Source organism: Rhincodon typus, chromosome 15 (genome assembly GCF_021869965.1).
Source record: "Rhincodon typus isolate 14 chromosome 15, sRhiTyp1.1, whole genome shotgun sequence".
Taxonomy (NCBI): Eukaryota; Metazoa; Chordata; class Chondrichthyes; order Orectolobiformes; family Rhincodontidae; genus Rhincodon; species Rhincodon typus.
This window is the reverse complement of record NC_063346.1, coordinates 747608-759802: the sequence shown is the minus strand read 5'-3', so window position 1 is coordinate 759802 and position 12195 is coordinate 747608. Positions and strand designations below refer to the sequence as shown.

The window sequence follows — 12195 nt, the reverse complement described above, 5'->3', positions numbered from 1 at the left end:
TCCTCGTCCAGCAAAAATTTAAACCATACAGTGTTGTGCTCACTACTGCTAAAACATTCCCTACTGCCACATTGAACACTCATCTGGCTTCTTTCCCCAGAAACAGATCCAGCGCTGAACATAGAACATAGAACAGTACAGCACAGTACAGGCCCTTCGGTCCACAATGTTGTGCCAACCTATTATCCTACTAAGATCAATCTACCCTGCATACCCTACATATTACTATCCTCCATGCGCCTATCCAAGAGTCGCTTAAAAGTCTCTGACTCCACTACCACTGTCGGCAGCGCATTCCACACAACAACCACTCTCTGTGTGAAGAACCTACCTCTGACATCTCCCCATATCTTCAATCACCTTAAAATTATGCCCCCTCATAATAGTCATTTTTGCCCTGGGAAAAAGTCTCTGACTATCCACTCTATCTATGCCTCTCATTATCTTGTAAACTTCTATCAAGTCACCTCTCATCCTTCTTCGCTCCAATGAAAAAAGCCTAGCTCTCTCAACCTTTCCTCATATGACCTGCCTTCCAGTCCATGCAGCATCCTGGTAAATCTCCTCTGCACCCTCTCTAAAGCTTCCACATCTTTCCTATAATGAGGTGACCAGAACTGAACACAATATTCCAAGTGTGGTCTAACCAGAGTTTTATAGAACTGCGGCATAACTTCACGGCTCTTAAACTCAATTCCCCTGCCAATGAAAGCCAAGACACCATACGCCTTCTTTACAACCCTATCAACTTGGGTAGCAACTTTGAGGGATCGAAGGATGTGGACCCCAAGATCCTGCTGTTCCTCCACACTGCCGAGAATCCTGCCATTAACCCTGTATTCTGCATTCAAATTTGACCTTCCAAAATCACGTCATGCTTTTCTGGGTTGAAAAGTGTGCACCACCCCTTGTTGGGCCTTCTACGTATAGGTACAAAATACTCCCCGGATTCATTTCAAGAAATTCATCTCCTCTAAACCCTTCACGCTATGACTATCCCAATTTATTGGGAAAATTGAAATCCCCTAATAAATAACCCAATTACTATTACACACCTCTGAACTGTCTACATATTTGCTTCTCTATTTCTTGCTGACTCTTTGGGGGCCAATAATATACCCCCAGTAAACTAGCTGCCCCCTTAACATTCCTAAGTTCTACCCACAAAGCCTTGTTTAATGACCCTTCCAAGGTATCATCTCTCCTTATTGCAGCAGTTGACTCCTTAATCAGTAGTGCTATACCACCTTTTTTTAACAGCCTCCTCTATCTCGCCTAAAAATTCTGTATCTCGGAATGTTGAGTTGCCAGTCCAGCCCTCCCCTCAACCATGTTTCTGTGATGACAACAATATCTTAACTCCTCAGTCTTATGAATTACACTCCTAGCATTAAAGTAAAGACGATCTAGCGTTGCCTTACTCTCTTGACGCTCAACATAGCGGAACTTATTGTGACTTGCTCACTTTGTTGTGGCATGATGTGACTGTTTAATCAATATTGTGTACCCTCCCCCTGCCAGATTAATTTAAATTCTCCTAATTCACACATCACTTCCACGTTTGCAGACTCGTATTGGCTCCTGGTCCAGCAATGCCTCAATCACAAAGGTTCTGTTCCTTGTTTTCAAGTGCTCCCTGGGCCTCAGTCCTCCCAATCTCTCTCTCATGACCTCTTTCACCACAACCATCCGATCTTCTTCACTCCTGGTGTTGAGTATCCATGTTTTTAATTACATCACTGTTAGTGACTGTGTCTTCAGTTGCTTAAGGCCTTAATATCTGGAATTCCCTAACTTCTCCATCACTTTGCTTTCCTTACTTCCTTTAAGATACTCTTTCAAAACCTGGCCCTTTGACCAAACATTTAGTTATCTGCTGTAACACCCTGTTGTGTAGTTGCATGCCAAGATTTGTTAATGGTTTAGTGAAGCTTTGGAATTGTTTGCCATGTATAAATGAGTTATTGTTGTGATATGTTCTGTTGCTTGAGCTCTTGCTTTGGATTGTGAGAGTTACTATGCAATTGAGCATGTGCAGTGAGTGTCTTGAGTTCCTCTCCATGGTGATGTGATGCAACGTTCACTGGTGTCTGTGTTGTTGACTCGTAGGTAGACGGGTTGTTTATTATTGGCTGGATGTACCTGCCTCCTCATGATCCTCGAGTCAATGATGCCATGCGTTGCAAGCCTTTGTTCCAAATTTACCTGTGTGATAAGAATAAGGCAGAAGTGGAATGCATGTATGGTCACAAGGGCCCTCACAAGGGTGATATTCAGGTACGAGGAAATGCTTTTTCTTTCGATTATTTGTCCTCCATAGAAATAAGTTTATCCCCAAAAAAATCAACAATGATTGCCCCTTTCAAAGATATCTTCTGAAGCCATGTGAACAAGCTTCTCTGCCAGTCACAAATCCCCATCTCCTGTATTTGATTCTTCGAGTCTGTTTTGCCATTTAGTAAGATTGTGGTTGATCTGATTGCAACGTCACCTTTGTTTCTCTGTCTACCCTTGATTCCCTTTTCAATCAGGAACCGATCTGTCTTAAAAATATTCAATGACCTGCCTTCAAGAAAATTCCACACGCTGATGACCCTATGGGGAAGAAGCATTCTCATCATCGCCGTCTTAAATGGGAGCCATGATGTGGAGGTGCTGGTGTTGGACAGGGGTGGACAAGGTCAAAAATCACATGACAAAAGGTTATAATCCAACAGGTTTATACCTTCAAATAAAATCTGCCTTCCCCCAAGCCAAAACCATCTTTTGCCAGCCATCTTTTTCCTTATACAGCAACAGTTTAAACCATACCATGAAGTGGTCGCTACTGCTAAAACATTCCCTACTCCCACATTGAACACTCGTCTGGCTTCTTTCCCCAGAACCAGATCCAGCACTGCACCACCACTTGTTGGGCCTTCTATGTATAGGTACAAAAAAACTCCCCAGATAAATTTCAAGAAATCTGCCTCCTCTAAACCCTTCACACTATGACTATCCTGATTTATGTTGGGAAAGTAGAAATCTCCTAATAAAGCTGTTAGACTGTAACCTGGTGTCATGTGATTTTTGACCTCATCTTAAATAGGGGAACCCCTTACTTTAAAACTGTCACCTAGTTCTAGTCCCTTTCAAGTGTACTCGAGATCTTCAAGAAAATCACCTTGTGAGATTCTAAATTCCAATGAATGTAGGTCCAATCTGTCCAAACCTTCCTTATAAGGTAACTCCATCATCCCAAGGAAGCATCAAGTGAGCCTTCTGTGCCCTGCTTCTAATGCATTTCTATCCATTATTCTGTAAGGAAATTGAAACTGCGCTATTCTAGATGTGGTCTTACAACCTTTTTATACACACTTAAATTTCCCAACTTCAATATTCCATTTCTCTTGCAATAGATCACATTCAATTTGCCTTCCTAATCACTTGCTGTACCCACACACTAATCTTTTATGTTTTGTGTGGCAGGACACCCAGATCCTCCAGTACCTCAGAGCTGCAATCTTTGTCCAATTAATCAGAAACTACTTTTTCATACTTTCTGCTGAGATGGATAAGTTCACATTTTACCATGTTTACACTCCACCTACCAAGATTTGCTCACTCACTTAATCTGACTTATGTTTGCAGACTCTGTCTTGTTCACTAGTTAGTCCTGTGGCTATTTTTGTGTCCTCCATAGATTTGGCAATCGTACAATCAGTCCTTCACCTAAATCATCGAAACAAATTGTAAATTGTTGACATCCCTGGGATCCTCGTCCCCATCTTGCCCACTGCACTCACTTCTCTCTTCCCCAAAGTCCCTGCATCCTGGTCTGAGTCAAAATCATGCCCCCACCACACGTTCTGGGTACACAAATTGCTGCGTGCAGTGTGCAGTCACATTTTTGGTGTGTTTCAGTGAACGGTGACGTCCTATTGGGATGCAGGGCAGAATATCAGTTGAGGTGAGGACCTTTATTTTGGAATCATCCTAGAAGGACTACAGGGCAGCAAACAGGCCACACACCGAAAGGAAACATGAGAGGACATAGCCTCTGCGAATCTTGAAACTGATTCCTTTTCGGTTCTCTTTTGGCAGCTGTTTGCAATTTTACTAACCCACGAATGGTGTTCTTTACTACTATGGATTCAATATGGCAGACAGAAAGATAGATAGAGGGACAGGTAGGTAGTGCTGAAGTAAGGAGGCTGCAGAAGGACTTGGACAGGCTAGGAGACTGAGCAAAGAAGTGGCAGATGGAATACAATGTGGGAAAGTGTGAGGCTATGCATTTTGATAGGACAAATAGAGGCACAGACTATTTTCTAAATGGAGAAAAGCTTAAGAAGCCTAAAGTGCAAAGAGACTCAGGAGTCATAGTTCAGATTCTCTTCAGGTTAAAATGCAGGTTCTGTTAGCAATTAGGAAGGCAAATGCAATGTCAGTATTCATTTCAAGAGGACTAGAATACAAGAGCAAAAATATATTACTGAAACTGCACAAGGCTTTGGTCAAAACACATTTGGAATATTCTAAGCAGTTTTGGGCCCTGTATCTAATGTAAGATGTGCTGGCATTGGAGGGAGTCTAGAGGAGGTTTACAAGAATGCTCCTATGCTAAGGTCTTGTCATATGTGGAACAGTTGAAGACTCTGGTCTGTACTCGGAGTTTAGAAGGATGAGGTGGGATCTGATTGAAACTTACAGAATGCTGAAAGGCCTGGATAGAGTGGACATGGAGAAGACTTTTCCACTAGTAGGAGAGACTAGAACCCAAGGGCTCAGCCTCCGATTAAAGGGGCAATTCTCTAGAATTGAGATGAGGGATTTCTTCAGCCAGACGATGGTGAATCTGTGGAACAGAGGGCTGTGGATGCCAAGTTATTGAGTAAATTTAAGATGGAGTTAGGTTCTGGATTAGTAAGGGGATCAGGGGTTACAGGAGAAGGCAGGAGAATAGGGTTGATACGCATCAGCCATAGCCAAATGGTGGAACAGATTTGATGGGGTGAATGGTTTAATTCTACTCCTATATCATGGTCTTAAACTTTGAACTGGATCGTTGTGAAAGCTTGTTGCGTTCTTTGATAGATACAGGGTTCTGCAGTTAAGAGATAACAGCGTGGAGCTGGAAGAACACATCAGGGCAGGCAGCATCAGAGGAGCAGGCAAGTTGACGTTTCCGGTCGGGACCCTTCTTCAGAAATGGGGAGGGAGAAGGGAGCTCAGAAATAAATAGAGGAGGGGTGGGGCTGGCGCTGGGGAAGGTAGGTGGGATGGTGATAGGTGAGTGCATGTAGGGCGTGGTGGGGATTGGTCAGTGAGGTGGGAGTGACGGATAGGTGGGAGAGAAGATGGACAGATTGTGTCAGGTCAAGGAGGCAGGATGAGAGGGAGGAACAAAAACAAAGTTGCTGGAAAAGCTCAGCAGGTCTGGCAGCATCTGTGAAGGAGAAAACAGAATTAACTTTCAGGTCTGGTGACCTTTCGTCAGATGAGAGGGAGGGTTGGACATGGGATGAGGCCAGGGGTGGGGAGATTTTAAAGCTGGAATTCATCTGGCCTCATCCCATGTCCAACCCTCCCTTTTATCCCCACCTCCTTGACCTGACACCACCTGTCCATCTTCTCTCCCACCTATCCGTCACTCCCACCTCACTGACCAATACCCACCACTGCCTACCTGCACTCACCTATCACCATCCCACCTACCGTCCCCAGCCCCACCCCTCCTCTCTCTCTTTATTTCTGAGCTCCCTTCCACCTCCCCATTTCTGAAGAAGGGTCCCTACCTGAAACGTCAACTTTCCTGCTCCTCTGATGCTGCCTGGCCTGCTGTGTTCCTCCAGCTCCACACTTTGTTGTCTCAGATTCCAGCATCTGCAGTTCTTGCTATTTCTGCAGTTAAGAGATTTTTTTTCTTTGCAGATTGTAAAGAAGGATGAGTTTTCAACCAAGTGTAATCAGACTGATTTCCACAGGATGGCAGGAGGGAGACAGGAGGTAAGTCAAGGTGAGGGTCTGACAGCCTGCAGATCCAGGTCACTGACAGGACAAAACGTTTCTCAAGGAGTAGGCTGGCATTCTGTTGATGAACCTGCTTTGAAATGATGCTCAGTTGCTGTGTGTTCTGGGGAGTTGTAAATTATCATTGATGTCCAACCTTAGGATAGATCATTCTTGGTGCTACTGACAGTAAAGCTATACCAGTCGTGTTTTTGAATGTTTGTTTTACATTGCATGGATACAAGTGCCTTGACCCTGCACTCTTGTTTTTCTGGGTTTTTTTAGCCAGCTTTCTGCCCCTGATATTTGAACTGTGACCTTGTGACCTTGGGATCATAGGATCCCTACAGAGCGGAAGCAGGCCATTTGGCCCACACCGACCCTCCAAAGAGCATCCCATCCAGACCAACCCCTTTACCCTATTCCTGTAACCCTGCATTTCCTATGCATACTTGATTTGAACGCCTTTCAGGAATAAAAACAATGTCAAGACATCCTAAAGTGCTTCACAGCCAGCAAAGTACTTTCATAAAAGTATAGATATCAACTGTTCTAATACATAAATGTAGAGTCGATGGGAATTGGGGGAAAGGGGAGGAACTTTCTGCTGATTGGACTTCTCAACCAAATTTCTTTGCATGTTGAAAATTAATTATCTTAGCTACAGGACACCCCTGCAGGAGCTCCTCAGGGTAATGTCCTAAGCCCATTCATCTTCAGGTTTCATCGGTAACCTTCCCTCCAATACCGGTCGGACACGAATGTTTGCAGCAGTGTCAGCACCATTTGTGACTCTTTAGCTACTAAAGTAGACCATGTCTGATAACAGCAATACCTGGGCAATATCCAGCTTGGGCTGTCAAGTGGCAAGTAACATTCATGGCACAAGTGCCAGGCAATAACCATTTCCAATAAGAGAATCTAGCCATATTCCCTTGACATTCAATGACATTGCCATTGCTGAATTGCATAAGAACATAAGGAGCAGGAAAGACAACTTGGTCCCTTGAGCCTGCTCTACTATTTAATAAGATCATGGCTGATCTTATCTCAACTTGACTTTCCTGCCTGCTTTCAATAAGCCTACAACCCATTACTAATTAAAAATCTATCTCTTCCTTGAGTTTACTCAATGTCCTGGCATCCACCATGCTGTAGGGTATTTAATTCCACAGATTGACAGTGTCAAGAGAGCAGTAATTTCTCTTCATCTTTGTTTTATATCTGCTACCCCTTATCCTAAAACTAAAACTTCTCGTTATAGATTGCCCCACGTGAGGAAAAATCCTTTCTCCGTCCATTTTGTTAGTCGCCTTTTAGTATCTTATATCCCTCAACTAGATTTCCTGTCATTCTTCTAAACTCCAGAGAGTATAGGCCTAAACTGCTCAATCTCTCTCCATAAGACAAACACCACCTCTCTGGAATCAATCCAGTGAAACTCCTGTGAACTGTTCCAATGTGACTACATCCCTCCTCCAGTCAGGGGATCAAAACTATGAATTACTCCAGATGCTGTCTCACAAATGCCTTGCACAGATGCAGCAACACTTTCCTTCTTTTTTTACTCTATTTCTTTAGTAATAAATGCCTACTGCCATACCAGCATCCTGGGTTTTACCATTGACCAGAAACTGAACAGGACTGGCCGTGTAAATACTGTTGGTACGCGTGCTGGTCAGATGCTAAGAATACTTGGCGAATAACTCACATTCTGACTCCCTCCAGTCTGCAAACCGCCCACAACTCAAAAGTCAGGAGTATAATTGAATACTGTCTATTTTGCTGTATGGATCCAGCTTCAAAAATACTCCAGAAGCTCAACACCACCCATAATAAAGCAGCCTGCTTGACTGACAACCCATCCACCAATTTAAATATTCATTTCCACCACAGCCAGCATACAGTGTCAGCAGTGTGTAACATCTAAAAGATGCAGTGCTGCTGCATCTCACCAAATCTTCAATAGCATCTTCAAAACCTATGACCTCTACCGTCTGGAAGCATAAGGACAACAGATGCATGGTATCACAACAACCCCGCCCCGCATCAGAACTCCCTCCATAACAGCACTGTGGATGTACTGTACCACAACTACTGCAATGGTACAAGGAGCATTTTCCTTGATGTTACAACAGGAAGCCAAATCGAATCCGCCTCCCTATATTCGCAACACAGTAAAATTAAAACATTCAATGACAGTCAAAATTGACCCAAATAGTTCCTAACCAGACTTTTTAAATAACTGATGCCAGACATCAGATTTATAGCTTAAACAAAAGATTTAACAATTTATTAATAATACAATAGTTTTAGCAGAGCAAAGTTAAACCACAAGGTAATGTAATTAATGTCTATGATTGAAACCCAATCTTCTTTGATTCTAGCCCCCCACACTCTCAAAGGCAGATAGACAAGCAGATGCAATTAAAGGACAATTCAAAAGAGAAAAGTGATGCAATTGGCCAGTTCACTTAAGCAGATTCCACGATCCACCACAGGCAAATGGGATTGTATATTAGTTGATTTTTGAAGACACTGATACATGCAAATAACTTTCAGTAGGCTCCAAGGAATTGTTCTCTTAATAGGTACAACTGGAATTCTGTTCTCTGAACTTTGAATCAGTTGACAATGAATTGAGGATAAGCAGAGAGCGATAAAACCTTTATCCCACAGCTTTTGCAGGCATAAATTTTCTGACTTAAACACGGTTTAAAACTATTTCAAATTTTGGTTTTTCTTTGATAAACTGGTTGCCTCCCTGTGAGGGCTCAATTATTATTCCAGCGTCTGTGAACGGAAATGTCAGTAGAATACTTTGAACAAAAATCAACCTGCAATTAAATTCCAGGCGTGGCCTCAGCAGATATCCGTTTGATTTGTGTTGTCTCTTTAAAAAATAAACAAGCTGCGGCTAGCCAAATGTCACCTTCATCTTTCAGCTCACGGTTCACAGTTCCAAATCAAAAATGATAGAAATAAAGAAAAATCAGTGAGGGTTCTAAGAAGGACTATTATTCATAGACTTCAGTTTTGTAGGAGCTCCTTGCTGTCATTCAAACTTTGGAATTCAGCTTCTTTGTTTAGCTTGGAGCAAGCCTGGAATGAGATCAAGAGCTAGGTGACCTTGTCAGAACCCCAAGCTAAGAATCGATGAGCAGGATATTCCTTTGCAATGATAGTACTGACGACAAACCCTTCTGTCACTTCATTTTGATAATTAGCAGGAGGATGTAGCTGTAATTGGTTGGGTCATATTTGTCACACTTCTTACTTGCAGGACAATGCTGGGCAACTTTCCACATTGTTGGATAGATGCCATTGTTGGCTAGGAACATGGCTAATTCTAGAGCACATATCTTCAGTACTATTTCCAGAATGTTGTCAGAACCCCACCACCTTTGCAGTGTCCAGTGCCTTCAGCTGTTTCTCAGTATCATGTAGACTGAATCAAAATAGTTGAAGGCCGGCGTCTGTGATGTTGGGGATCTCGAGAGCAGACCTGTAGGGAGTTCCTTGCCTACTTTTGTTCTGCTGCTATGAGATTTAATTTTGTCCAGAATTAATGTTAAAGACATTCCCTCCCAACTGTATACCAAAGTATTGCCACCTCTGGTGAGTCTGTCCTGTCAGTGGGCTAGGACATATGATGGAGGAATTTGGGACATTGAGTTAAAGCAGTGATTTTCTTGATGTGAAGTCATTGTTTGACTTTGAATCTGAGACTGATGTGGCACAAGTCCCCAGGTGAGGAGGACTTGGCTGAGTTGATTGAGTTTGTTGTAATGATTCCTGGTGGATACCATTTGGTGTTTCCTGTTTTTGATTCATTTTTGACTTTGCAGTATTTCAATGCCGCAGTATGGCAGGGGTACCTAAATGACAACCTGACTGCTTTGGGGTCTGGATTTATCTTTTAACTTATTAGTGAACAAGGTGGAATATTGTGTCACAAAAGCTGGTTTCATGGACCCTACTAATGACACTAGTTGTCGGATACCAATTTATTTGATTAATTAAATTTAAATTATCCTGGCTGAAGTGATCTCTTTGAACGTATGCCTCAGATGCATCGCTCTGCACCTCAGGCTAATTTGTACATTAACATAACCAATGTGCTACTGTAGCCCTGAATCAGAACCAATCATATTACTTCAGGATGATGTCAGTGGTTTGGTTGAATGGGCAGGAAAACGGCAAATGGAATTCAATTCGGGGAAATCAAGGTTATTCATTTGAGGAGTGTAAACAAAATAAAGGAATATACAATTAACAGAAGTGTAGGAATTGAGACACCTTGGAGCACATGTTCCCAGGTCCATGAAGATGGAAGGACAGGTAGATAGGTGTTAAAGAAGGCATGTGGGATGTTTTCATTCATTTGGTTAAGGTCTTGACTATATGAGTGGCGATGTAATGCTGGAATTATATAAGGCAAGGGTTGGGCCACAGCTGGGAATTTTTTGTACAATTCCGGTCAGCATATTACAGGAAGGGCATAATTGCTTTAGAGACCGAGCAGAGGAGATTTGTGTGAATGTGGTAAGGACTTGAAAGTTGCAGCTGAGGAAAGATTGGATAGGCTAGTGCGTGTTTTTCCTTACAACAGAGGAGGCTGAGGATTGACTTAATCAAGGCATACAAAATAATGAGGGAGTTGGATACAGTGTTCTCCCTAGCAGAGGGGTCAGTTACTAGGGGCACAGATTTAAGGTAATTTCCAAAAGGCCTTCGATAAATTAATGCATGTAAGGCTACTTAGTAATTTGAGGTGTCGAAGGTAGTATATTGGTTTGAATAGAGGATTGGTTAACTTACAGAAGACTGAGTTAAGAAAGCAGGAATATTTTCAGGTTGGCTACCTGTAATTAGTGGAGTGCCATGGAGATCTGTGCTGGGGCTGAAATTATTTACAATCTATACTTAAACTTGGACCCCTCCCAATTCTAGTGGTTTCTGTCGTGACTGTCACCAATGCATTCACCTGTCCTTTCTCTTTCCCTGTTGATAAGGGATGCTGGACTTCCAGCATTTACTGTTGTATTTCCAGTTTTTGTAGCGGCTGCTCCTCGTCTCCCAGTAAGGTTTCTCATGGAGTCAGTGGCCAGCAGCAGCTCCTGAGTTCAGATCCAAAGCCACAAACATTCAGGGTGGGAATAACCTTCTGTACACTCAGAACAAGGTTTGTATAATGATCTCTTTGAAAACACTTAATTTCTTTTGATATAATTATGTTTGGCTAACAGGAATTCCGGACTTGGCTAGCAGAGGAGTGGGGTCGAACCCTGGAAGATATTTTCCATGAGCACATGCAGGAGCTGATCCTTATGAAGTTTATCTACACCAGCCAATATGAGTGAGTGACTGTTGAGCATCTTCTGGAACCTTCAATAATTAGCCTGGGCCCAGGATGTGATTGGGGAGGGGGTGGGGCCTGGCCAGTGAGGGACAGAAGAAGAGCCAAAGATGCCCATCCCAAAAAGGTTTTCTTTCATTGTATTCTTGACAGTTCAGAGAGCTTCCATGTAACCATTCTTTAATTTTGCACCGAATCACGTCTTTTTGAAATTTGCTCATCAGCCTCTTGAATGTTGGAAGAAAAACTAAAATATAGCCCCTCCAAGAGAAAGGTCCATGCTACTGTTCTGAACTGAATCACTTTGACAGATTTTTGGCATGTGCTCAGTGCAGCTCCACCAGGTGAGGTGTGGATGTGTAACAAGCAGGTCAGGGCATGGTGTCAGTATTGTTGGTGTTGATGATCAGGAATTGGGGAAGGTGACTTCATCTTTCAACAGGAGAATGAGATGTTTTAATGTCTTATGTTTATGTTTCAGTAACTGTCTGACATATCGTAGGATCTACTTACCGCCATCTGCTCCAGAAGACTTGATACCACCTGGTCTCTTTAAAGGAACATATGGGAGCCACGGACTGGAGATAGTAATGCTGAGCTTCCATGGAACCCATATCAAAGTAACAAAAATCACTGTAAGTGACTGTATGTTCTGTTCCTTCCTGAAATACTATACATGCCTCAGATCTGTGGCAGTAGTCCCACAGAACGTCCCTACTTCCAGTAGGGTGCCCCGTGATACCACCCTGTCTCGGCCAGCCTTCCCTGCGACACCCCCGGTTTTGGCCTTGGGATGTTTGCAGGTGGTGAAAATTCTTTAAATAGTGATGGAGTCCACAGCCCAG

General features: G+C 42.9%; 1 protein-coding gene across 2 annotated transcripts in view; it reads left to right on the top strand.

Annotated features, from left to right (window-relative positions):
- fbxo31 (F-box protein 31) overlaps positions 1–12195 on the top strand; it is a 46977-nt gene that overhangs the window by 17439 nt on the left and 17343 nt on the right. For both annotated transcript variants that reach the window (XM_048605844.1, XM_048605845.1), the window contains 4 exons: positions 2110–2277; positions 5914–5988; positions 11241–11350; positions 11832–11985. In XM_048605844.1, the coding sequence (XP_048461801.1) occupies positions 2110–2277; positions 5914–5988; positions 11241–11350; positions 11832–11985 (507 nt within the window). The remainder of the gene's footprint in view (positions 1–2109; positions 2278–5913; positions 5989–11240; positions 11351–11831; positions 11986–12195) is intronic.